The 26,825-nt window shown below is 47.2% G+C and overlaps 1 protein-coding gene across 4 annotated transcripts; it reads left to right on the top strand.

Annotated features, from left to right (window-relative positions):
• Nucleotides 1-1,542: 1,542 nt before the first annotated feature.
• LOC135421355 (interleukin-13 receptor subunit alpha-2-like) lies at nucleotides 1,543-23,611 on the top strand. 4 transcript variants are annotated; one of them, XM_064669721.1, is made up of 10 exons: nucleotides 1,552-1,731; nucleotides 11,500-11,649; nucleotides 15,054-15,205; nucleotides 17,267-17,420; nucleotides 17,947-18,067; nucleotides 19,413-19,597; nucleotides 20,666-20,823; nucleotides 21,633-21,777; nucleotides 22,251-22,353; nucleotides 23,256-23,611. In XM_064669721.1, the coding sequence occupies exons 1-10, from the start codon at nucleotides 1,722-1,724 to the stop codon at nucleotides 23,296-23,298; spliced, it is 1,221 nt and encodes a 406-aa protein (XP_064525791.1). In that variant the 5' UTR covers nucleotides 1,552-1,721; the 3' UTR covers nucleotides 23,299-23,611. The 4 variants fall into 4 exon arrangements, 3 of the variants coding, with proteins under 3 accessions (XP_064525790.1, XP_064525792.1, XP_064525791.1); XR_010433971.1 differs by lacking the exon at nucleotides 21,633-21,777 and having other exon boundaries at nucleotides 1,550-1,731; XM_064669722.1 differs by lacking the exons at nucleotides 21,633-21,777; nucleotides 23,256-23,611 and having other exon boundaries at nucleotides 1,549-1,731; nucleotides 22,251-22,355.
• Nucleotides 23,612-26,825: the final 3,214 nt, after the last annotated feature.

The raw sequence follows: 26,825 nt of genomic DNA, 5'->3' as shown, positions 1-26,825 counted from the left end.
ACCTTTGGGAGATTTGTGTGGGAACGGCCCACCCAGGGCTCTGGCTTTGCTAATCTGCTGTGCTTTTGTGGAGCTTTGAGCAGTGTTACCTTCAGGTCTGGTCACGTCGACCTAATCCTTCATCAGTGCTATAAATTGCTGATAAATTTTCTGGCAAAACCTTCTGGCTCCAACATCCCAAGGAAACCTCTGGCTGGAATTGGGCTCTCCCACTATACCAGCATGGCAGGGGACAGCTTGCCTTTCCAAGCACAGTTGAGCAGGATTAGCCAGACCACCCTGTCAAGAGGCTCTGTTATCCCATCCTCACCTTCCCTGGCAGACCACAGTCCTGCAGCAGCTGCTGGGGAGAGGCACCTTGCCAGGAATGCCTTGCAGAGAGCAGAGCTGCAAAGCAGCTCATCCATCTCACTTGGATTACTGTTCCTCTGCTCTCCTTTTCACTGCTCCCTAATGGAGCCATGCTCCTGGGCCGTACAGGGATTTTGGTGCTAACACAAGAGTCTGCTCTACCCTCTTCCCCTAATCACATTTCCTGATGCAGAACAAACCTGTGTAAGAACATCCACCAGACAAATTATTCCTGTGAAATCTAACCTCTTCCTGATTTCACTGGCCAGCTGGTGCTGGGGAGGACCAACCAGCTGCAGCTGCAGCTCCCTGGAGACCAGTCCTGCCAGCAGGTCCTTCTTCAGCATGCTAATAGTTTATAGCTAGAGAGCCAGCATCTTCCTCAGGACGTGAGGTCTGAGCTCTCAGTGAATCAGCTCCATCCCACCAGTGTCACGTCTGCCTGTAGCTGCTTGAGGCAGATTTTTCCAGCTGCTCTCTGTTGCTTGTCTGAAAGCAACAGTCATCTGGTCAGGACCTTGGTCAAAACACATTTCTCAGGAGAATAACAATGGAGTGAGGTTGCTCTTTGGTCAAGGAGCCCCATGCAAACAACAAAATTTCCCAGTGGAAAAAAAGTGTTTTACTTTACAACACTTTTGTTTGTTGGGGTTTTTTTTCCCCCACAAATAAGGAGGTCCAGCTGTCACCTGGCTATGGAGTTCTGCCTGTGCACAGCTGAGGTGCTGATGTCGGTCCAGGATGTGCAGACCTGCAGCAGTCACCATGTTGCAGGTGATGGGAGCTGGGGGGACCTGCAACCTCCCAGACCAGCCAGGATTGTCAAGGTTTTCCCGTCTGCTCACCCCACAGCCCCTGCCCAGCCCTCAGACCCCAGAGCCCCCAGCAAGCCCCTTGCTGCCCGGGTTTGCCTGTGGCACTGTCCCTGAGCTGGGGTGCCCAGCACCTCTGGGAGCTCCCCACAGCCAGGCAGGAGTCTGTTGGAAATTCGGTGGAACCACAAAACTCTTCAGTTCACACTAATCAAGATTTTCCTGATCAAATTGCACCCTGTGGCAGGAAAATCCCTCACACATCATCGTGGAGCTGTTTACTACAACCCATGAGTGTAATGTGCTTACTCTGCTCCCTGGGAGGGGATGTTGAGCCAGATGCTTGTGAGCACTGGTGGTTTTCCCTATTTCTTCATGTGCATTCTGCACACAGAACACTTCCAGGCTGGCTGTTCACATGCAGCTGCTTGAATCTTACTCTCTAGAAACAGGAACATATGCAGGACTTTTTCTTCTGTTTTACTGTTCCAGTTTTTGCTTTTTAAGAGCTAATAAATATTTTGTGTTGTGTGTTACCTGGCTCAAAGGAAAATCCTGATGCCTTGTGGTAAGCCATAACTACTTTATATTTTAATTTTATTTTCTGTGAGTGTGTGTTTGAAACTCAGTGTAGCTGTTCAAGTGTAGTGCAGAACATGGATTGACACATACCATAATTTCTATATTAATTTGAAAGAGTTTTCCAGCACTTCTTTATTTTTAAGTGGCACTGGTATTTGTGTTCTTGAAATAACTTTGGTCGTATCTGCACAGATTTCATGGGGATGCTTAAACTATGTATTTTTCAAACAAGCATGTGTGTATTTGTGTGTGTGTTTACACCATTATTGGACCAATGTGTTTCATCCCTTTCCAGCCACATTCTGGATGTTCTGGAATCCTTCCTGTGGTCATTCCTAATTTAAGTGTCTTATATTTTTTTCTTTCATGGGAAGATTTAAACACCTTTTCATATAATTAACAGTACTTAGGCTTGTCCTAATTCAGCACTGGCTGAATAAGAGCTGTCAGTAGGTATCATGGAGGGGCTGTCTGTCCTCCCCAGGCAGTTATTCTGGGTTGAATGTCAAAGATCTGCATGTGTAAGGGAAATCAATAAGATATTTATGTGAACCATAAAGGGCTGCTGTTTGCATTGGTGATTCCTGGTCACCATATGGGATGGGGAAGGCACAGGAGAGGAGGCCAGTGCTGCTGTCCCCTCACACTCCAGGAAAAAAACACCAGACCCCTGGGAAGATGCTATTTTAAATGCTCTGAGTTTCAGCTCAGGGTTCAAGGACAATTCTGTGATGGTGATTTGGACCCTGCCCTTTCTCCTGCCTGTGCCAGCTGCCCTGCTCGTGCCCTGACCCTCTGGAACTGGCTCCCCACCCTGCTCATGGCAGCAAAGGCAGGATTAGACTCTGGCTGTGAGGTGCCTCCAGGACTCACCAGCTAAATTGTGCAGGAAGGAGCACTTCTCCCAGCCAGGAGCACTTCTCCCGGGGGGCTTGGCTGTCCTAGTGTCCCTGTGGGATGTGCCTGCTGGAGCCCAGCAGTGACTGTGGGGGTGATGGATGCTCAGCCCCCAGCAGATCCTGCCCTGCCCACGGCAATGGCATTGCTGCATCCCCACTGGAGACAGAGGCAGGAGGAAAAAATTAGGAGAGTGGGAATTGCCAGGTCCCCTGGCACCCCAGGTCAGGGCATTCAATGTACAGAATATCTGTCTTTTCTCTTGTTAGTCCCACTGCACGGTGATTGCACCAGAAGACCTCTGCCAACACCTCTGTTAACTCTCCAGTATGAGACATTGGATGGAGTTTAAAGGAGAAGGGAAGGGAAATTTATTTTGCTTATCCCAAGGGCTTGGAGGCTTGAGGAGGAAAAATCACTTTTAAAAGATGAAACAGGAGAAAGCCAGGAGTCTGTCCTTACTTTGGGAATGTGAAGTAAGGCCTGAATGGTGAGATGGAGCATTGGCTCCTTTTGCTGCCTGTGCTGGTGCCATCAGAGGCAGCTGCTCTCTGCACATTGGGGATGCTGCTTTGCCCATCGTGTTGCCTTCCCCATGCACAGCCTCAGGGCCAATCTGCAGTGTCTTGCTCTGCTGCCAGACTTGTTTTCATAGTTACTGTGAAAGCCTTTCATGCAAATGTTTCTGCTTAAATAAGAACTTCAACCTCTTTTTTTTTATATGTCTATTTAATTCTGGAACAACCTGAAAACAAGATTGGAAGTAATTACCACAGGGCCAGGACTTGGACTCGATGATCCTAATGGGTCCCTTCCAACTCAGTATATTCTATGATTCTATGGTTCTACTTTTACCACAAAAGTAATTACTTTGAGGGGCAAATGCTGCTGGGGAAAAAAATGGTACAAGGCAGGGCAGGTGGCCAGTGGAGACACTGGTGCAATGCCTGCCAGCAGCACATGCTGGAGGGACACTGGGCTGAGACCTGGGCATTCATTGCAGGCAAAAGGCTGAGTGTGGCCCTGGCAAGAGAGTCCCAGTAATGTGTCAGCCCCCCTCCAGTGTTTAGCACTGCAGCAGCTGTTGGATTCCTGACTGCCATCGCTCTGGTGACACAACTGCTCTCATGGAATGGCACAGGCTCTGGGCATGGTCCTGCACTCAGGTTTGCAACAGCACCATGGCAGCCAGCCTGGGAGCTTGCTCTGCGTGGTCCAGGAACTGCAGCTCCAGCTGGGTTCAGGATTGCACAGAGATTTAAGAGCTGTGCCTTTCCAGATAAACTAATTTTTGAAGCTGGGCTCAAAGCCATGTGCTGGGAAGATTTAGGACTTCCCTAAGGCAGCCTCTGGGCCAGGTGGGGGACCAGCTGTGTCCATCTTCCCCCACAGCAGGATTTGGTGGGAGGAAGCAAGTGGAGGTTGTTTTCTAACTGTTAATGAGCACCTACATGGTCAGAGCCCAGGAGGCTGTGGTTGGGTCCTGCTTGACCTGTGGAGCAGGCAGGGGGAGACAGTGTGGATGAGAACAATATATCTTTGGATGTTTTCATGTTCTCTGCTACATGTTACATGTTCTCTGCTCCAGATGGGCTCAGAGCTCAGTCTCCTGGGTTAGAGGTGTTATTTCTGTCTGCTCTTGCCTGAAGAGCAGGAAGTGGTCCTGGAGCAGCCCTGGGCTTTGCTGCACAGGGCCAGCAGCTCCCACTAACTCTGGACAGCACAGATCTGAGTCTGCAGACAGGGAGGAACAGGAGCAACAGGGGAAGTGGCACATTTCTGGGAACAGGAATACACAGATCTTCCCTGTAAACCCTGTATCCCCTGGCAGAGCCTGCCATAGCCACAGGACCCAGTTGTATGCAGTGCTCGTGGTGCTGGGACCAGCCAGGTCTGCCAAGAGCAGTTGTGTAGCAGAGCTCTGCACACAGACAGTGGGTCTTTGCCTGCCCCAGCTCCTGCTGGGAGTTGTGGCAGGGCCTTTCTATTCTGGAGATAACTTTTAGCTTCTTTTACATCTCTCTCTGGATGTATTTGTGGCCTGTTCAGCAGCAGTTTTTGCTCTGCCAGCTTTACGACTTCATTTCAGTTATTTCTGTAATGCCCTGGTGCATTTAGCAGCAGAATTTGGGCTCTGGCACGCCAGGCTGTGCTTCTGATCCCCTTCCAGCTTGCTGGTCCCCAGCATCTCCCCAGCCTACCCTGCACACCCCTCCAGCCCCTGGAGCCTATTTTTGACATAGGGTTGTTCCCAAGTGCAGCTACACGTGTTGGTCACTGCTGTTTAATTCCTCAGCACACCTTGTAAATCTTTTCCACAAAAGTTTTACGTGCTCTGGTGTGCCAGAGCAGAATCCAGTCACTGAGTCCTGTATTAGAACTGACACTGTGCCACAGTAAGAACGAAATTATTCTCCCAGGTTCTGCTAAATCCTCAGCCCAAGCCCAGCTGCAAGGGAGGGAGAGTCAGAGCAAGTCCCTGTGTGGGCAAAGGGCACGTACAGGTTGTGGAAGAAACTGCTCAAGGAGCAGAAGATGACTCAGCATGAAGACAAGATCCAGCAGGATGTGGACACTTTGGTCAGGGTGTGTTCTCAAGGTAGGAGACACATTCCACACAGAAACCATTTCACTGGGAATTGCAGGAAGCTGATGATGGATGTGTGTAAGGGGTGCCTCATACACAGCCGGGAACCTGCCATGGAGTCATCTGAGAGGGAGAGGGAGTGTGTGTTGTTTAGCTTTCAGCTGGATGGGTCTTTCTGGGAACAACACTGATTACAGAAAGCAAAGATTTCAGCAGAGCCAGCTCCATGGCAGCTGCCTTGTTGGCTTACATGATACAGGCACATTCAAACAGCTGCTGTCCCTTTCTAAGACGCCATCAAAGCCAGGATAGTAGCCATCAGCAAAGAAATATGGAAAACTGAGGTCTCCACTCACCAAAAAAGTAAATATTGACACTGTGCATTGCTAGAGAGTCTGGATTCCGTCCACCATTTCCTGAAATCCCAAGATAGCTGTAAGTGTTTAGTTTATTAGTGCAAAGAAGGGGTTTCTTTTCTTGCAACATTCAGTCTGTCTCCACTGCCTCATGCTGCTCTTCCTAGCATGTCTCCTCATGGTGACATCCCCTTTCCAGTGCAATCCATAACACTATGCTGGAGGCCACAGGTCTGTTCAGAATTACCGAGTCCTTTATTCCGGCGCCTTGGAAAGAGCTTGTTTAATGCAAGTTCTGTAAAAGAGACTGGCTTCCCTGAAACATGAGGCAGTTAAGAGGCTTTTACAAGCCATCGATTTTCCATGCCACTGGCAATTTCAAAACCATCCCTTTGGATCAAATGACTCATGCTATTCGATACCAAATGGTCTGTTCATAGCTGGAGCCTTTTAGTTTTTATTTTGCTCAAATAGAAAGCTGCTTCTAAACATAGACCTGCATTGCAAAGTTGAAAGCTTTTATTCTGAACTATCACATCCCCATATTTTAATCTAGGATGACAATGGATTGCTTGACAGAACCAACGTAGCACAAATGGGATGAATATATCAAACATATTTTAACCAAAAGAGATTTGGCCCATTTTTTGCATTTTGCTCCATTAATGATCTTTGCCAACCACTTTGCCATTTGCAATGAAATATTTCAGCAGTGATGCTGCTGTTCCTTTGTTTCATCAAACAGAAGCAGATTTTTACAGAAGCACTTTTTAATTTCTGCATGCAGCTGCATATCTGTCAGAGTCCAAGAACCCAGCTCAGGGGCCTCTCTGCTCTTTGAAATTTCTTATTCAGCCCGGAGGCACTTTTAGAAGTTTGCTTTCCCTGGGCTCTAGTGCAGAGCAGCTGTGAGGCTCTGGGACCTGACCAGGCTCCTGGAGGAGGAGGAAGCTTCTGTGAGATGTTCCTGAGCACATAATGACTCCAGGAGTCAGTCACCCAGCTGACAAATCCCAAAAAATCTAATTCATGAGCAAACCAGAGGAGTCAACTTCCAAATATAGTTGCAACAGGGAAGGCAGGCAGACAGGAAACAATCCCTGTGGTTTTTCCCATTGCTGGGCACAGAAGTGTCTTGCTGCTGATACTGTGGGGCTCCGAGGAAAGGTGGGCACAGGAGGGCAGAGTAGTGAGGGGCTGAGCCCAGCCAGCAGTGATGCCACCAGCCACAGCACTTGGGGAGAGCTCAGAGCTTTGCCAGGGCACCCTCCCAGGGCTTGCTGGTGAGCCAGGGCTGGTCTGGTTTCAGTTACATCTTCTTCCATGAGCCTGTCATCACTTCATGACTGTGTCTTTTGCAACAGAACCCCATTTACAGAATTGTCAGTAGGTTGCAAATTGCCTGCCTGTCCCTGCCCTGACCTCCAGGCCATAAGGCTCTGGTCCAGCATGTGCAGGGATTTGTCCTTGTCTGTCCCACAGCTTGCAGTCGGTAAGGTCAGTACAAGCCAAGGTCTGAGCATGTGGCCTTTATGCAGAGGTGTGCCCTGAGCCACTGATGTCTTTCCTACACATGGACTTTGCTGGAATGGGGTGTGGATCCTCTCCAGTGTGCCCTCAGCTGAGCTCCTCCAGGACCAGCTTGAGGTTTGCACTCACTCTGGCAGGGGGAGAAACACAAGCATCAGGTACCAGAACAAGGAGAGGAAGAGAGAAGCACCTGTAGTTTGCAAAGGGAGTTGTTTTGGACAGGAGGGTGGCCAGAGGAGGCTGGAACAGCAGGCACTGTTCAGCACCAACCTGCACTCACTGGTCCCTCCCGGTGCTCCAGCACCAATGGTTCTATTGTGGAGCCCTATTGTTGCAAATCCCAACTACGTATTTTTTCCAACCCAATTTTCTCAGGAATTGACCCAATTCTTGCACTCAGGAACTGGCATTCACCCTGCTGGCAAATGGTTCCCATTTGTTTCAAACGATCTGCCCAGGATGACCTTTTCTGCTTAAATAGCTTACACAACAAGAATATGTGAATGTTAAATTCTAATCTTGCAAAACTCTGAAAGCAGGGCCATTTACCAGCAGCAAGGGACTTTTTCCCCCCATCCTTTTCTGAAAGCAAAAAGGAAAAAAACAACCAGCACTGTGCAATTTCAGTGAAGGGAGAATTCACTCACAACCCCCTTACCCCCCCAAATTCACAGGGCTCAGGGTTAGCATGACTCATTTCTGCTACTTTTTGCTATGGAAAGATGAGAAGGAAGATCACCAACCACAGGTAAACTCCCCATGGCCTTCTGGGGTTGTTTCCCAACCAAATGCCACTGCAGATCAGGACAGTAGTGGGTCATGAGCTTGCTGGTTCCCCACCTCAGAGCTCCCTTTGGCACCCATCAAGACTAACTGGTCCTCACAATTTGAGTTCTCTTCCTCACACTCCTCTCTGCTTTCAAAGCTGTGGTGTCACCAGCACACAGCAGCTGGTGTCTGTTCCTGGAGACAGTTTTTACAATCAGACATAGGGGATCACTTTTTACCTTTGGCACAGTAAGAGGTTGAAAGGTTCTGAAATTTTCCTTGCAACTGCCTTGGAAGTCCCAAAAGTTCAAAAGTGCTCTTTTGAACAGTCTTGCTCTCCCCATTGTCACCTACTGTCACAGCATCTTGTTGGAGCCAGAGCCAAATGCCTGTGAGGTGATGGGAACAGCTCCACACCCGAAAGGTGACTGTGCTCCCTGAGGTCTGCACAGCCAGGGCAGCAGGCTGGCAATGGAGAGGATACCTGACAGGTGGAAAGGGCTCTGATCCTGCCTTTGCTGCTCCATAACATTCCCATTGACTACAACTGGGAAGTGATAAGTCATTCATTCAGGCCTCAAATCGAACAGCGACACCGTAAGTCTTGTACAGGTGCTCGGAGGAGAATTTTCTTCCTGACAAGAAGCACTCCTTCAGTTCCTGACACCACTTCTCATGTTCTTTGGATGTCTGAACTGTTTCTCAATATGCCTAAATTTGCCCAAGGGAAGATGCAGCCTGAGCCACAGCCCATTGCTTGTCAGGGCATGGGCACCACAGCTCTGCTCTTTCTGAAATGTCCTTCTTTGCCCCTCCTGGAGGGGAGCTGCTGCAGCCAAATTCCTTCAGCTCGCACAAGGCAACATGGAGATGGCTGGCCCGTGCACTGCTGGCCTTAGTACAGCAACAGAAATCATCAGGTTGTTTTTCAGCAAGATGTATTCGGTGAGAGAATCCTCCCCTGGGGTAAACCAGGTGTGGTTGAAGCTGCTGCTCCTTGCACAGAGTTCTCCAGGCTGGAGCCAAGGCTGTTCTTAACCTCTGTTTGTCAGAAAATGTCTTGTGTTTTCACTTGTGCTGCCATACCTCTCTGAGGTGCTTGTTCCAAATCCTAGCCATAGGTTGCTCCCTGTCTTTATCTTGTATAAAGTTTGGCCCTTTCACTTTCAGCTGTGTCTACAGAGCACTGGTGGTGGTCTGTGTAGCAGCAATTAGCTTAAGAAAAAAATTGCATGTAAAAAAGGTCATGTTTCCTGCAGGGTGATGCAGGAAAGGAGGGATGAAGTAGATGGTGACAGGCATGGCCATACAAGGCTCGTATGATATGCCCAACCCACAGGAGATGGTGAGGGGATGGATAACTCTCTATATTTCCTGCAGAGCTCTGAGAGCCAGAGAGGCTGGACTTGCTCCACAGCCATGAAGCTCATGGGAAGGCACAGTGGTGGGTCACACCAGGGCTGGCCCTGGGGACTCCCAGATGGAGCCCCATGGGCTGAGGCAACGTGTGGGGCCGAGGGGGGATGCGGGGCCGTGGCTCCCAGCCCGCCGTGCGTCACCAGGGCACACAGCCCGCCCTCCTCCTGCCATTTGGTTCTCATTTCAGTGAATCATTTCAATATTTCAAGCACATCTTTGACCTACAGCAGCACAGTGGCAGCAACAGCTGGCACCAGCACTTCATAAAGCCCAGCAGTGACCCCTCAGGTGCTGGCTTAGTAAAGCCTCTGGCCGTGTGGCAAGGGCAGTAACATTGCAGTAAGGCACCTGATCCCCGAGGAGAACAGAGGAGGCCCTTAAAAAACCTCAAAATGTCTGTGAATTACAAAGTTTTGAGCAGGGCACCCATGAGGCTGCTGAGCAGCTCAGCACTCCAGAGGTAGATGGGCTCCCATGCCTTTGGAGGCCCAGGTAAGAGCTCTTTGACAGTTTTAAATCTTGCAGTGAAAGCCTTTGTTTATTTTAGCTTGCCTTGTAAAACCATATGAATACATTCAAAGTGAGTGTATTGGAAATGAAAAAAAGCTTCCTCCACCAACATTCACACGCAGCCCTTGGATGCTGCTGTTCACCAGCTCTGGGTTACAGCTGCTCCTTTCCCCAGCTCTGCCAGCCAGCTCTCCACATCACCGAGTCCTTGGACTGAATTTGGAGACCCTTCTGAGACAGAGACTTGTGCATACAGCCAGGTTTGTACTGACACAAGTTTTATGTTGTTTTTGATATGTTAAGATGTAATTCTGGTCATTTCTTCTGACTGGAACTTCTCCATACATTCTCATTTCACACTGAAACAGAAAAATTGCTGTAGTAATAATTGCTGTAACTTATGTAATGTGATAAAACATTTATACTTATGTGATGTAATAATTATAATTATGTACTGGATTTGGGGGATTTTATATTAATTTAAATTGCAATTAGCTGTTAAAATTGTTGTGTATTTTTAGTTGCTGCCATGTGTTGCCAGCTAGAATTTCTGGTTAATTTAAAACATACACACACACACACACCCCTGCCAGCACAACCTGTCTCCTCTGGCTCCTGTGAGTCACTTTTCTCAATGTTGGCCCCAGTCCTCAGATTTCTAAAGTTCCCTCTGACTGGAAGCTCTGCCATTCAGCAGAGCCCCATTTCCACGTTGACACCCTGTGGTTGCAGGTGCTGACTAAGCAGCTGTGCCAGAGTATGACCTGGGAGTCCACTTATCTTAGCCAAGGTTGTGGAGTCAATGTAAAGTGAGTTTGTAACCTCAATAGATCTCAGAGATGCTGTGCCTGCTCACACAGATGCCAAGTTCTTACACAAGAGGAGCTCAAGCAGTGGCCTCAAGCTTTCAGAAAGATTAATATCTATGTCTATAGCTATTTATATACCTGTATCTGTATCTATATCTATATATTTCTCTCACTCCCCCCCCATCTATCTATACCTGTACCTGTATCTATATGCAAAAAAATTAAAAACCACGTGCCTAAAAACCTGTAATGCAATACTTTCTGGCATAGGGAAGCGTGCTGAGCTGGCACTATCCACAGGCAGTAATTCCTAACTACCTTCAGCATGAAATCTGAGGGAAGGAATAGTCCCTTCCATGGAAACTCTGCTCCTCTCCCTCTCAGTCCCCACTCCCCTTCAAAAATTATTATGGTAACTAAGAATTCTCACAAGCATTCCTATCATTCCTACCAATTCCTGAAACAGGAAAGACAAAGGCTGGTGATAGTTGTATAAGATATGTCCCTTTATTGGATAAGGCCAGGCTCAGTCATTCTGGCTTTGATCTTTTTTTATGAACATGTCACTGGTCCAAGGGGGGGGTCAGTCTCTCAGTTGAATCACTCTTTCCGCAGAAGACACTCAGCAGGCAGCTCGGTGACTGAGGCACAGGCTGACAAAAGGATGTGCTTAGCTAGCCAGAAACTATGTCAGATGAAGCCAAAGCCATCCCTGTGTTGTCATCAGCAAAAGTTGCAAATAAGACGCCCCTGGGAAATGATTAATCCGACTTGGTAAACGAGTGAAAAGGCGCTTGTTGTCAGTGCTCAGCCTGCAGAGGGAATACTCGAGCTCCGCGGATGTGCTGAAGCCTTTGAACTCCGCTTTGTTTCTCCAGCCTCCTCGCACACGTGCTGCAGGACCAGTCCTCCGGCTCCGGTGGAACCCCGGACCTCCTACCTCCAGATGGCTCCCCAGAGGCTCTACACTCTCTCCGTGATGCTGGTGTGGAGCTGCGTGGTGGCCTCCTCCTCCTCCCACATCCCAGGTAAAACCCAGTGTGCTCTTTGTGCTCCTGCCTAACCCTGCTTCGTGTTCACTTGGGCTCTTTACAAAGTTAGTCCTTCAGCCAAAGCTTCTCGTGTGTGTATGTGTGTGTGTTTTAGCAAGTGGCTGATTTATAAACCTGTAATCCATTGTCTAAACATATTTTATGTGTTTAGTGGATATTTTTCTGAGTGAATTTGAAAGGAACAGAAACTGCCTTTGGTACACAGTGAATATATTGTTTGATACAGAGATATCAAATATAAATACTGCTCGGATACATCAATGCTCCTGAGCGTGGTCCCGGCTGGACAGACTGTGCTAGGTGTAAGAAATACAAGGTTTAATCATACTTGGAGAATAATACTTTCTTCTAAAAAGTGTTTCTATGTAAGCTGTCATCCATGGCAATGGCTCTTCAAGCACCCTTTGCTTCAAGCCCTCGAGCACCTCTTTGCTGCACTGCACCTGCCAGCCCCAAGTCTTTTGGCCTCTGTTAGCTGGGGCTTTGCACCCAAAAACTTTCCTTCTTCAGAGGGATGGTGAGCAAGTCTGGCCCTCCCTGCCACGCACAGTGCAAGATGCAGAGGTAAAAAACTTGTCCAGGAGGCCACTGAGAGATTCCCTGTCCTGCCAGGCAGCATGGACAGAAATCTGCCAGCAAACACGCCACTGCCACACTGAGCAAAGCACGCTGCCTTTAAAATGGGATTCTGAAGACATGAGACTCACCTGCAGCCTCTGTGAGCAGCACAGAGAAGTGCAGACATACAGCAGGGACGTATGGGGGGCACCTGACAGGCTGCAATTTTCCCACTGGCAAAACAGGCGGAAAATTGCAAACCCTCCTGCTGCTTGCACCACCTCAGACAATGGCACGGCGTGGAGCAAAGTGGGGGGAGGCAGCTGGGGATCAGCAGGGGTGTGTCACCGAGGCAGTGATGTTGGCAGGAGTGTGCCCAGCAGCCAAGGAGGGGTGGCCATAGGGGCTGTGACTGTCTTGCCAGCACATCCCTACCTGAGTCACCACCACGAGCGTCAGGGAGACAAGTTGTTAATTTGTTTTTTTCAAGAAACATTCAGGAGCAGCTTTCCTTCAAGGCTGGATAATGAAACAGAGTGTTTCTAGTCCTCTGTCCTGTCTGAATGATGTGAGTGAGACTGGTAATGTAATGTATTATTGTGAGAATGAGAAACTGCAAGAGGCAGTGCTGACATTTAAAAAACAATCAGATTCCAGAATGCAAGTCACATTCCAAAAAGAAGCTTTTCTGTTCCCTCTGAAATCCAATCAAAATTTATTTTGCAAGGATTGCTGTTTACAATAGCAATTGTTTAGGGAAAATATGGCTGTTTTGCTCAAGATCAGGAAGTAAATAAATTTCAGAGCATTATCATTTCCAGTCAGAAATTCCAGTTTTGACCAATCTAATCCCCTCTTGACAGCTCATCACCAGACTCATGAGAAAGGCTTCTAGCTTTCTGGTTCCTTGTTTGCATTGCTGCAATTTATCCACTCAGGAGGAGAGCCCAGGTCCCAGCCCTGCCAGCAGGTGTGGAAGTTCTCCCTCCTGTTGACCCCCACAGCTCTCAGCCTGGTTTGGCTGCTGGGAGGAACATCCCTGTGCCTTTGTCCCACTCCCTCCTCAGTCTGGCTGTAAATGGCCATTCTGGATGAGCCACTTATTCATTTTTAGCAGCTGCAGCTCTTGGAACACTGTTCCTACAGACTTGCTGTCCCAAGTGCTGCTTCTGGTGCTTTTGCATGTCTGCAAAGCCCTGGGAGGTGGGTGAGGTGCCCTCACCTTGCCCCCACTCCCATGCTCATCAAGAGCCCAGCTTGAGCACTCTTTGCATAGGCAGAGCTGCCTGTGCCACTGTTTTCCCTCCTCTGCCCATGCTGGGAAATCTGTGCCTGTCTCAGTGTAGCCATATCAGATCCTCTCCTCTGCAGGAAAATGAATACAAGATGCTGCATGTGCAGGGCTGTGCCCCACTGGAGCTGGAGCAAGCCTACTACTCACCTTGGAACCCAGGAATCACAGCTGTGGGAGGGAGAGTCCTTGTTACACAGAAAAATACATAAAATCTAATTTTTCTCTGAATCATTGTAGTCTATTGTTCCCCGCTCCAGCATCGTCCTAAATACATTGCCATGATCTCCTACTTTGACATCTCCTGTAATAACAAATCTCCCATGGAGCTTTACATGCTGGGAAAAGTGGGATCTTAAAACTGCTGCCTGGAGTGTGTTTCATTTTGGAGAATTCCCACAGAAGAAACAAACCCTCCAGCGATGTACCCTGCAAACTTTCCAAGGAGCACGTTAAAGTTTGATTTATGTCACCGTCTTCCACTGAAAAATATTCTCAGGGTCTGTTTTCACAGTGGATTTATAGAAAAAAAATAAAATGAAAGAATGGTGTAAATCCTGATGAAGACATGAAAAAGGTGTCAGAGGAGCCAGTGACCTGGAGGCCAGATTCAAACAGAGAAGTGGTGGCAATGCTGGACTGACACTGCCAGGAGATGGGCTCCAAATCACTGTGAAATAAAGTGCAGCAGATAGGTAGAAACCAGATAGATAATCTCACCTTTAGATAGCGTAGAAAAATGACCTTAGATGTTATAAAATTTGGCTTTGTTTGAGCTAATAAAACTGAGTAGCCAAACAGCTTTGGTCATGTGAACGATGGCTCCACACAGAGCTGGACCTGCCCTAGTATGGAATTCATCTGTAATACACACTGATTTATTAGCATATAGCAGCACCTTACAGTACCTTGGTAAAAGCCAGACTGACTGTAAAGGCACATTTTTGCATAGCTGATACATGTCCAAAATAAGAATGATTTTAACTTTCTGCTTTTTTGCCTTTTTTTTTCCATTAATCTTTAATATACTTGAAAGGAATATTTAAAGCAATATGGATGATTTATGTCTGTTGCAGTTAAGGAATATAAATCCCTCTGACAGCATGCTGGGATCTGTTATCCTGTGTTGGTGCATGTGCTGAACACCATGTTTGCAGATACTTGTCCTGAAAGTTGGTAAATATCATGAGTTAAAGGCATGCAAATATAGGACATGAAAGGTCATCCAAGGACAGTTGCTTTGCTTAAAGCATCTTGGAAAAGAATGTCAAAGAAGTGGCATTCTATGGGCCTTTCCAGTGGTCCTTGAGTGTTTTCTCAGAGCATCAGCAAAAACTGGTTTTTGGGGGCAGAGCTTGTGCAAGTTTGTGGAGAACAGCCTGTTAAATAGCCAGGGCTGGACCTGAACCAGCAGCACTTCCCTCCACATCCAGCAGCTGATTTTGTCATATCAGCAAACTCCACAAGTATTTTTTTGTTTGTTTTCTTTACTCTGACACTATTTTTCCCTCTGCTTTTTTTTTTAATGTAGTTGCTCCCCCACGAGACCTTCAGATCACCGACCCTGGACTTTTAGGTCCTCTCGATATAGAGTGGAAACCTCCCCCCGACGTACAAACCTCCAGTGAATGCACAGTAAAATACAAGTTTGAATATCGTAACACTGGTGATACAGACTGGAAGGTAAGAGTTAATCCTCCTAAATCCACCCTACTGTTCTGCCTTCAGTTCCTGCACAGGTTTATGTTTGCCTTTCAAGGAGGAGTGGTACCAAAGCAATTCCAGCTTTCCATGAAAAAGCCAGGCTGTTCCAGTGGTTTGAACCTTTTGCCAAACAGGAATGTGTTTTGAAATGTAACAGCAGCAGCATCCAGAGAAGGGGCTGTTTCTGTCAGAGGGCGGGGTGTTTGCTGGCCAAAATAATCCAATAACATCTGATATCATTCTTCCTTGTAAAAGACATTACACTTTCTAAAACATCCTTACAGGGCTGGAATCGAAACTCAGTGTCAACAGATCCTTAGGGATGCAAAGTGGTGAATAAATAGAAGTTAAGTTTCATTAATTATCCTAATGTTCTAACATTCCCTTTACCCAAAAGGGAGTTTCCAATTACCATTTACTTTTGTCTTTCAGATACAGTTGACTCTAACTCAGCTCTATGATAAAATTGTCAGTCTTCTCACGTTGATGTGTAGTAGGGCAATGGCAGACAGGCACAGCACAGGAAGGGTTGTAGGAATATATTTGGGGAGTGCTTAGAAGATGAAAGCTGCTGCAGGGTTAGGAAGGTAAATGGAGTGGGGAGAGGAGAAACCCAGCAGGAGGCTGTTTGGCTGGCACAAGGTACTGAGGAACACATGAAAAATGTGGATGTGCCTCAAGAACCCAAAACCCAGGTTGGTATCCTGAAAGGAAGAGGGATTTTTTTGCACAATCCTAAAGCAGGAATGCTAGAGGTCTTGCCAGCTTGAGAGACCAGGTAGAGAGGGGAGCAGTCAGTGGGCTCAGCAGAGCTGTGGAGCACAGCTTCTTGCTGGAATGATTTCTGCATATCCTGCATGAACATCTACTTCATCTGCCCAAGGCAGCAAAGCCAAGGCTGCCAGGTTGTGTTTGGCTACCAAAGAAAAGGGTTTTGGCCCAGATATCCCATGGGAGCCTGCAGAGGTGGAAAATCCTGTGTCAGTTATGGATTGCAGTTGTGAAAGGTGCTCTTCAACCTGACACTGGTCATGATGCACCTCACACTCCCAGATGTGCAGCACTGTGAGTCTCTGCAGATTCTTCTGGGATGATTGGAACTGGGATGTAAAAGAAAAACAATTTCAGTTTCAAAAAGCTCATCAGAATTCCCAAAATCACAAGTTATGAAAGTGTCTTATACAAGACAGATCTACAGACCGGAAAAAAAAAATCACCTCTGGTACCTTGCCAAAACCTTGACCCCACATGAGGTCATGAAGAAGAGTTAGCCTGAAAAAAATGCATTGGACATCAGCAGAAGCAGATGTCATCAATGTCTGCTAGAAACCTGGTTCAACAGGTTCTTACCCTTGGGGACTGCTGGGCTGTGCCATCACAGTTCCTGCTGCAGCACAAGGATGCATTTGATCCCATGTTACTTTGTCCTGCTTGGGCTAATGTGACACTTCCATCATTTGTAGCCCTTGTCAAATTAGTTTCCCTTGCATAAAGTAAAGGGGAGTAAGCTGAGGAAAAAAAAATAGAATAACCTTCAAAAGAGGTGCTCGAAAATCCCCCAAAAGACAAAGCCCTGTGGTACTCAGTGGTGAGCCTGTGCTGCAGTGCCTGGCTGCTGGTCCGTCTTTGTAGGGTGTGTTTGTGCTTTCCACAGGAACCAGCCACTACAAGACACATTGTTCCTTCTGTTTCTAATTATCTCAAGTCATGAACAAATGTTTTTTATCTGGATTAGTAGTGATGTCCTCATCAGATCGTCCCCAGTGCTCCTTGCTGCTGGGGATCCCTTTAAACAACCTGCTCCCTCTTGTCATTGCTGGTGTCCTGCGGGTGGAGGGATTGAAAGCCAGCAAGGCTGGGCACAGCAGGTGGTACAGTAGTGCTGGAGAAGCCCCAGGCAAGTGAAGCAACTCAGAAATGCAAAGAGACATTGGAGCACACAAAGGAGCCTGTTTGCAGCTACAGTGAGAGCAAGGGTAGCTAATTCTGCAGCCCACTTAGCAACAGAAGAGGTGCTTAAAAAGTCTGTCTTTCAACCAGGTTATTTTTACTAGGAGGCTAAAATTCAGAGTTGGATTTGACCTCAGCAGGACTGCTGAAGTGAAGGTGCAGACTCTGCTCGAAGGACGGTGTACCAATGGTGTGGAGGTGCAAAGTGACTGGATTTCTGCTACCTTTCCGGTCCCACTGCAAGGTTAGGAGCAGCCTGTGATACCTGGTGCAGTTTTGTGCTTTGCATGAGCCTGTTGCATGAACCAATGCTGGCCTGAGGGTTGCTGGATGGGAAAGACATTGCAGGGCTTATTGAGGGATAAGACACCAGAGCATCTCTGCTTCCAATGGCTGTGGCTGAGGTTACTGGGTACCTGGGGATCATTTCCTGCTGTCTGCACCCCAGCTCTGCTCAGTTGCCCTGCAAGAGCTCCACTGCTGAATAACAAGGTCAGTTGAGCATCTTCCTGCTCTAGGATGAAATGGCCTTTATAAGAGACAGAGCACTTGGCAGTAAAATTATCTAATAACGCTGACTGGCCTTTTTTTTGCTTTCTTTTCCTTTCTTTTGCTTTCATTTGCTTTCTTTTCCTATCTTTTCCTTTCTTTTACTTTTCTGTCTTTCAACTGTAGCACACAATTGTTCAAAGGCATAAAATGGTACTTCTGCTCGGCCTGACCGGTACCTTGCTGAATAACTGGTACATTGTTTCCTTCTCATTCATCAGGAAAACTGGAATCACAGGTCCAGAATTTCCACTGCATCTATCATGACTGGGAATACCTCAAGTGCACTTGGCAGCCAGGTCTCCTTGCTCCTCGTGGAGCACATTATGGGTTATATTATTGGTATGTATCAGCAAACTAGAAAAATACCCAGGCAGCAATCCAGTGAAGCTCTCAGGGTACTAAAATGCCACAGGAAATATGCTTTTTATGGCTGGCAATACTATTGCCCAATCCACCCAGGATGAGCTGAAACAATGTCCCAAGCAACACGTGCCTTCTGGCAAGGGAATATACTCAATCCCTGCTTACTTTCTTGAAATCAGGCTCATGCTGACCTTTGCCAGGTCACTTCCTCCTTTCCTTTTACTCACCCCCATGGAGTGTTTTCTGCATGTTGTCCACCACAAAGACTCGTGCTTTCTCTTTGCTGAACACACCTGGATTGTTCTGGCTGCACATTTCCCATGGTCACAGTGCACATGTCTCTATAGGACAGGATTCAGCATGAGCTTACCAAGCTTCAGTGAACCCTATAAAAAGAGTGGGGCTTCTCGGCCACTAAGAGTTTTAGTCTTCAAGTATATTTTCATAGCACATCTCATACAGGCAAACATGCTGCTGAAAGGTAATAAAAATGCATGTTTCTCAGCTGTTTCTTTTAAACTGCTGCCTAAATTCTGTCCTGCAGGAGGAACATAGCTAGAATTAGTGATTTGGGAGAAAGTGAATGCTGTATTTGGTCTTCATTTGCTATGCTACTATGGGAAGGATGACTAGTTAGTCTGGGTTTCGTGTCATTGGGCTATGTGTAGAAAGGCATAGCTGCATTTTAAAAAGAGCTTCCATGTAGATGTTGGAAATAGTCTTCAAAGCAGAAGCACTGACTTAAAAACATTTTGCTAACTGCAAAAGTCTGCTTGAGGAGAACCACGGAAATTCATGATTCATGCCTAAAAGGAAAACAAACACAAAACCTCTCAACCTTTATTTAATTGCTGTAACAAAACCAGACATTTGGATCTGGGACCCATTGTATAACAAGATCGGGTGGGAACCATGGCATCCTTTGATCCCTGTGAGCTAATTTTTATATTACTAGTGCATTTTGACTTGGCAGGGGACCCTTCTGACCAGAGTCAGTGGCTGATGGTGCAGAAGGGGTCCTACAGGAGGATGGCTGTCTCCATGAGTAGGGGCCAAATCCTTCCCCGTCTCCAGTCACAGTGTGGCACCTCGTAAAGCCTCCTGTGCTCCAGCAATGGGCTTGGGGAGAGATTGACACACCCTACAGACTGACCTGGGAAGCCATCTGTGCATGTTAATTTGGTTTTTCCTCCTCCCCATACTTTTCCCGTAGTAGGAGTCCAGGCAGGGCTTGAGGCTTAGGTCTGATTTAAAAAAAAAAAAAAAAAAAAAGGCGGCGGCCCCTGTTTTGGTTACTTTCTGTTTTCCTACACACTGCTAGGTACGAGGGGCTGGACCAGGCAGCACAGTGTGATCACTACATCCAGGACCATGGCCTGAACGTGGGCTGCACTCTGCGAAACCTGAGCCAGGCAGAATACCAGGATCTCAACATTTGTGTCAATGGTTCGGCAGCAGCCACCCCGCTCCGGCCACTGTACAGCACCCTGCACCTCCACAACCTGGGTAAGGAAAGCAGCAGGGCTCTGGCGACCCCCATGGCCACCACACACCCCAGGCTCACACCTTGTGTGAGGGGGCTCCAACAGATGTGGGTGGGTGGCTGTAATGTGTCTGGGTGGATTTCCCCTCAGAGGAGGGGCTCTGGGGGACTTCAGTGTCCAGGAGTGTTTGCAGGTGAGCAACACCACTCAGTGCACACCCCAGAGGGTCAGAGGGTCCCTTCAAGTGCTGGGTTCAGCAGCTGGACAGCTTGGGACATAAATGGCAGATGGCAGAGCAGCTATGGGGTTTTTGGCTCTAGCAGCACTGTCACAGAAATATCTTCGTTTACTCCTGATGGAATTGAAACCACTGCTCTGCTCTTTGCAAGCACAGGGGAGCTCTTTAGGTGTTGCTGTTCAAACCAAGCTAAGGACTGGGAGGAACTGAGTGCAAGGTGTGATGGGGTCTGTCAGAGCAGAGGTGGATTTCAAACCCATCAGAGACAGGGAAAGGAAGCAAAGCACAACATGATGTGCAAACCTTACATGCACTTGGTCTTTATTATGGGCTGATGCATTCACCCACATTCCAGAGAGATAAAGGGCTAGTCCTCCAGCTAAGCCATGGGCTAATGAGCAGGATTTCTGAAATCAATTAGTGCTGCCATGCGCTTCATATGTGGCTTTGGGCATTTGATATAAACCAATCTTTCCTGGGATTCAGAGAGTGTCAGGCCAACACTGCTGTGGTGTGTCAGTGCAGGGGCCAAGGCCAAGGGAGGGCTGGCTGGCTGCAACATGAGGGGGGCATGCCAAGCACAGGGCTCACACCCCAGTGTTTCAAAACCCCTGCACTGCAGTTCAGAACAAGGACCTTGTCCAGCCTATGTGCCAAGTCAAAATAAATAACACACCCTCCAGCCTCTGTGACATCCTGCTCCTCCAGCATCCTGGCTGAGAGCAAAGGGAGCTCAGAAATCCCATCAACAGGGAAAAAGGGACGGAGGGCGGTGGTGATTAACTGAAGCCTTTCCACCAGGAGCTGTCTGAGTGCACCTCTTGACCTTCTCTCTTTTTGCCCCCCTTCCAGCCAAGCCCTCCCCCCCGAGGCAGCTGGTGGTGTCCGTGTCTGCAGCCGAGGAGCTCCGCGTGGCGTGGAGCCCCCCGGGCGGCCAAACACCGCCCCAGTGCCTGGAGTACGAGGTGGAGGTGGCAGAAGATCTGGAGGAGGCCAAGGCTGCCTGGGCGGTAGGGACAACACACACTGTGCCACGGGGAGGGGCAGGGTTGGGGAGCCCTGCTGAGGGCAGTGGGGAAGCACCAGGCTGCAGGCAGCGTGTTGTCAGCTCCTCACTGCCCGCCTGGTGCTGCCGGAGGAACCCGCCGACCGGCTGCTCCACTGCACGTGTTCCCACTTAACCCCCGACCTCCAGCTGCAGCCTTTGCTTTAGCGGGAAGAGATCACAGCAGGAGTCTCCCAGAGAGCACTTTCTCAGATCTCCTGCATGTTATCTCAGAAAGCTGTCATCAAGGAAATTTAAAGGCTGTTGTGGTTTGTTCCCTTGATTATGATGGCACAGCTTGGTCCAATAAAACTATAATTCGAATTTCTCAGAAGAAGTGGCCTGGGACAGAACATACCTTTTATGCATGGTGTTTTTTTCCTTGTGCATTATTCAGGTGCAGTCTGGAGAGCAAAAATGAAAAGGACTAATTAATCATAGGGGACAACTGAGGGACATTTTTTCTTTAATTGCCATATTCTACATATGAGTTTTCTTAGGTAATTGAAAGAAAGATTTCCTAAATTAACAGGCATAAATGGCAACATACATGATGGCATCCCCAGAAAGAGTTTGCAATATATTTGTCTTCATTATCATCTTGTTGGCATTAGCCAGTCCAAAACTGTTATGAAATTATTTAAAACTGCCAAAACATAATCCAAGGGTTTGCAGAGCCTGGACAGTATGTTCAGGAACATCAAGTCATGGCAGAGAGCTACTGGTGGTGGCACATAATTCCTTGACTATTATTCTCTGTGCTTTGTTTCTCAGCCTGTGTCGACCCAAATGGAGACTGCTTGCACAATCCCCAGAGCAAATCAAAGCCACATTTCATGTGTTCGTGTCAGGGGCAGAACAAATATTTTTTGTGCTGACCAGGGCTTTTGGAGTGAATGGACACAGGAGTGTTTCTCTGGTATGGAACCCAAAGTAAAGTGTTTCTTTTACATCCTTTATAAAGCCTGTTTGGGACCAAGTGCTGATGACTGCCCTGGGTATCTGCTGGTGTCCAGCACTGGAGGTGGGATGCTGGCTTAGTTATACCCTCAACCTACTCCAGCACAGCCATTCCTACAGCTTTGCATCTCCAGGGCACTGGGCAGGCAAGCCTCAAAATATCAATGCTTCTGCTCCAGCAGCTTTCCCCAGGGGAGAGGCACATAGTGGTGACTACATATATACACAGGAAATAATTACCCTAAAGGAGTATGTTACCCTATACAGTACTATATACCTGGCATATATCTGTAATCAATAAATCAATAAATAAATATCAACATAGAGGGTAACAAATGTGGACACAGTGAGTTTGCATCTGAGTCCAGGTTTTGTAAGAGGTAATATAATCCATTCTAGCATTTCCTTATTTGCTGTCATTTATCTTTGCAGTGTCCAGAAAAGAGGACAAGCGGCTATTTATCCTCATTCCAGTCATTCTGAGTTTGTCAAGTAGCCTCATAATATTTATGTTGATTGGCCAGTGCAAGAAAAGGTAAGCACCAAGGCAGCCTCTCCAAGCAATGTGCTTTTTTTGTGAGTGTCTAGAACTATTTATAAATACAGTTATAAATGAAACAACATATTAAATGTCTAAGGGACAAACATTAATAGATGCTGTAAGACTGGACACCGAATAATAGTTTATTTTCAGTAAACAACCTTCCTAAGTGTGTCTGTTTCTGATATGAAATGCCTCTACAGCAACCCATAAACTCACAGCAGAGACTCAAACACTGCTCATAGGAGCCCCGACTGCTTCTGTTAAATGCAGCAGTTACTTGCATGCACAGCAGCATAAATAAAGCCATTATCATGCCCCAAACCCCTCAAGAGCAGAGATTTGTACTAGCTGTGTTAGAGAAGTGCCATTTTAATGGCTAAAGCCTCATTCTCTATGCACTCCCATCCCAGTTGTTTGCATTCACATCAATGATGGTGCATGGGGAAAGCAGATGCAGTGGATGAATTTGCCTGTATCCAAAGTATTGGTAATGGATACTTTCTTCATCCCCTGGGACTGATGATTATTATCTTTTCCTCGTGGCCATATAATGTAAGCAAGTGGGTAGCTTTTCTAACATACCTTTTAAGGCATCACTCATGAGGGAGAACTGGCTATAGAAATACTTCTGTGTGGTCCTCAGAGATCAACTAACACCTGTTTGGCAGTCAAATGCATCGAGTCTGACACGCTCTCCTTCATCTTTGCTTTGCATCCACCTTTCAAATGTTTTGGGGTGTGAAATTTAAAAAAATGTAGATGCTGCTAAGAAATCTGTGGAAAGCAAATGCTTCCAGCATTGCCACTGGGATAGGACAGTGTCTGACAGGGATGCTGTAGCGTGTCCTCAGCTCTCTCAGTACTGGGAATAACAGTCTCTGTCTCCATTTCAGATCCTCAGAAGGAAAACCATCAGAGGTGTCTGTGGGATGTTAACTCTGCTTGGGACTGCTGTACCACTTGTGTTGGATGGGCTGCTCCTGGCACATCATCCCAAGGGCAGCTGAGAAGCCCTGAGCTTTCCACAGCCCTCAGGGCTCTTCCCCACCTGCTGCCGTTTGTGAAGCCGGTTGTTGCAATTCAAGTCCTTAAGGGACCCAGGGAAACTGGAGGAGTTTTAAACTGACCCTGCAGGGAAACTGGAAGAGTTTTAAGCTGACTCTGAAGCAAGCTGTTTCTGATAAGCCAGCAAGGGAGAGAAAGGAGGCAGTGGAAACTGCTATGAATAAAGATAACACGTTGTTCTGTGGGTTTGTTTGGGTTTTTTCTTCTGTAAGGACTTTAGAAATCTGTCACCAGGACACACACACTGAAGGGCAGCACCTCACACACAATGCTATATGCATGCAAAACCTGCACCTAGCCACTGCACCCCACCTTGCTCTCACCACATCTTCCTAGTCCCAAATAGGGTGAGCCCTGCTGAGAGCATCTAAATTCTGAACGTGAGCTACTTGAGCTATTTATTTCATTAGCTGATATGCCTTATCTGCTGAAAAGCTGAAGTGGGGAGGCCTTGAGAGGAACTTCTGCTATAAAAAGGCACAATCACAGCTACTGCAAAGGACAGATGCTTCAGAATAGTGAGGGTTAGTCCAGCAAATGAAATGTGGAAACTTCTCTGGGAAGTGGACATTCACCAGAATTCAGTGAAGCAACCAAGGTGTTTCTCAACACCATGTATTCAGCTGAGGACGTTGCTGACTGATTTTTAAGGAAACATTCCCTATGATGATGATAGAAAAAAAAATCATCACTAGGTAAGATCCTCTTTTCCAAGCCCATTCCAGGATTTTTGGTTGAAGAACTTACCAAGACAAGCACAGAGGTTTTGTGTGCTCTCATTTCATCTGAAAAACCCAGAAAACATATTTTCTTGCAGAAGCATTTATTCAAAATGGGAATTTCTAATGAGCAGTGGAAGCTCAGAGAGAAAATCAAGTTTGCGTCAATCAGCTACGTAAAGAGCCACACTAATCCAGTCAGGCACAAAACATCACAGCAAGTGCTGCCTCACACATCCAACTGCAAAATTATTCACTCACTATCAGCTGCTGCCACTGCTAAGTGGGCACCAGCCCAATGTCATTTGGGGAGCAACCAAAGAAGGAAAGAACCAAAAAAAAAATAAAATTCTGTGCATAGACTGGAGAAGAAATGAAGTTTCATGGTTGTTGCAATTTCATTGAGACACGACCTCTGCCTCTCCTGTCTCCTGGGGCTCCTGGCCAGCCAGCATAGGATGGTTTTACTTTTAAAAACACCTGTGAGCATGCACTGGGCATTGAAATACTGTGTTTTACCTTGATGAATGCAGCCCATTAGAACTGGAGAAGGGAACTGGACTTGCAAAGCATTTACTGATTTAACAGAGAAGGTGAAAGGAACCATAAGAGAGGGAAAAAAGTAAGAATAAAGCTGGCTTGGCCCAAAAGCAGCTCCCAGCCCCAGTTCAGGGAGACCTGGCCTGCAGACCTCTCCAAAACATGCTCATCAGAGCAATTCAGGGGTGGTTCATGCAACAGTCCAGATGCAGAAGGCTCAGCACAGCATCTCTTCCTCTGTGCCACAGTATAAAACAGCTCTTTGCTTGGTGCCCTCCTGCCAACTGCTGGGTCCTCTTCCTTCCCTCTCTGGTCCCCAACAGGTGTTTTGCAGCATCACGGAGCACATCCCTACACCACGGCTGCCCTGGCCAGCTCAGGGCAAATATTTGGCTTTGACTCACTCTGGAGGACGGGCTGGGTGAGCCTCCCTGCAGAAGGATGGGCCATCAGGCAGGACAGTCTCAGTAGGACCAAGCCTGGATCTCTGTAAGACCAGAGTTGCAGACAGAGTTGCTCAGCCAAGCCCGTTCTAGGGGTCTGGGTACTTTCAGGAGGAATTTGGAATATCCAGAATGGGGTAGAATTTGGGTTATGGGTTTTCAGAACCTCTGATGTTCTGCCAGCTTCTTAATGGTTGAAATGTCTACTAAAACCACATGAGTGCACTGTGAGTGTCCCCAAGAGGAAAAGTAGGGCAGGCAGCTCCACACAGTTGTCCTGGGCACACCTGGTGGGATCTCACCTACTTCACCAGGTGGCAAGGCTGGGTACAGGCATTTAGAGTTGGGCAAATGCTGCAGCAGCCCCAACCTGCTGGGTGGGTTTAAGCTGGGTTACAGTTTCTAGTCCAATTTTGCCCAAAAAATAGGTAAGAAGGGAAGAATTAAAGCTCACAGATGCAAGCAAGAGATGGCAAAGGAATGGATGTTGTCCCTCCACAGCTAGAACTCACCTCAGAGAAGATCAGAGCTATTTCAGTAACCACAAAATATAAAAGTTAGGCTGAAGGCTGCCTAGAAACCTGCCTAGTAACAGAGTGATAAATTAAGTACATCTGCTTATGGTATCTGTACGCAGCAGCTTTACTGGGGTGTTTAGGGAAGGAAAGCTGGGCTTGGCCCTGGTGCAGGGCTCCCTGCTCCCCAAACTCATCCCTGCAGAGGGTCCTCACTGCAGCAGCAGTAAAACACCCCCCACCCGCTTTCTCACAGCGCCGTGTTTGCAGCATCTGCAAAATTTGGTCCTAATAGGTGTCCAACAGTCTTCCTAACGTCCTGAACCTCACTAGAATTTCAGTAGTATGGGTTTTTCCTCCCTGTGTTTTTAGCATCAACACTGATTATGTATTTCTTTCACACAGCACTCTCATTACAGTGTTTTAGTTCATTTGCTTTAGTCCATAATTAATATTTTTTGTAAAGCACTTTTAAAATCCCTCCTTTGACATGCTCTGCTCTTATTGTTCCCAGCTCATGTCTGGATTCCATGTTTTGTCACTGTCAGAGCTCCACATGTCTGGTGGGGCATGTCTTTGTCTTTGCATACCCTTGAGTTTAGGGCCTGTCTTTGACTGATAAAGTCTTAGAGCCATTTGCTGAAGAATAAAAACAACTTTTCCTATGGAGCTTTTTTGTCCCCAGAGAATGTCAATACTTGTCAAACATATGAAAGCACAATCCTGTGCATGCTGGAGGGAAATGCAAAATCAATTTAGTCTGTCATAGTCTAACTGCTTTTGGGAAGTAGAAAAATGGGGAAGATGAATGCCAAGGTCTCTGAACTCAAAAATCACCCTCCTTCTCTCACTAAGCTATATTTTCAAGATGCCAGCAAGAGAATAATTTGAAAACTGGTTTGTCATCTGTTTCCTCATATCCATCCTCGTATTTTTTATCATTTTTCTGAGTGGCCTCTGAATACAAGTGTTTCAACCACTAGAACCTGCCAATGGCTGAAAGACATAAAGCAAGGCTGGCATCTTGCTTTACAAGAGCACAGGAACACAGGAAGTTCCATCTGAACGTGAGGAGGAACTTCTTCACTCTGAGGGTGGCAGGCTGCTCAGAGAGGTTGTGGAGTCTCCTCTGGAGATATGCAAATCCACCTGGCACAATCCTGGGTAATGTGTGCTTGGGG

The sequence above is a fragment of the Pseudopipra pipra genome, chromosome 13 (assembly GCF_036250125.1).
Source record: "Pseudopipra pipra isolate bDixPip1 chromosome 13, bDixPip1.hap1, whole genome shotgun sequence".
Classification (NCBI taxonomy): Eukaryota; Metazoa; Chordata; class Aves; order Passeriformes; family Pipridae; genus Pseudopipra; species Pseudopipra pipra.
Note: the sequence above shows the minus strand (reverse complement) of the source record. Positions and strands in the feature narration are given on the sequence as shown.

Coding starts and splice junctions, on each gene's coding strand:
- LOC135421355 (XM_064669720.1), top strand. Junction 15,206..17,266: donor CTGGTGATACAGACTGGAAG/GTAAGAGTTAAT, acceptor TCTTTCAACCAG/GTTATTTTTACTAGGAGGCT. Junction 17,421..17,946: donor CTTTCCGGTCCCACTGCAAG/GTTAGGAGCAGC, acceptor CTCATTCATCAG/GAAAACTGGAATCACAGGTC.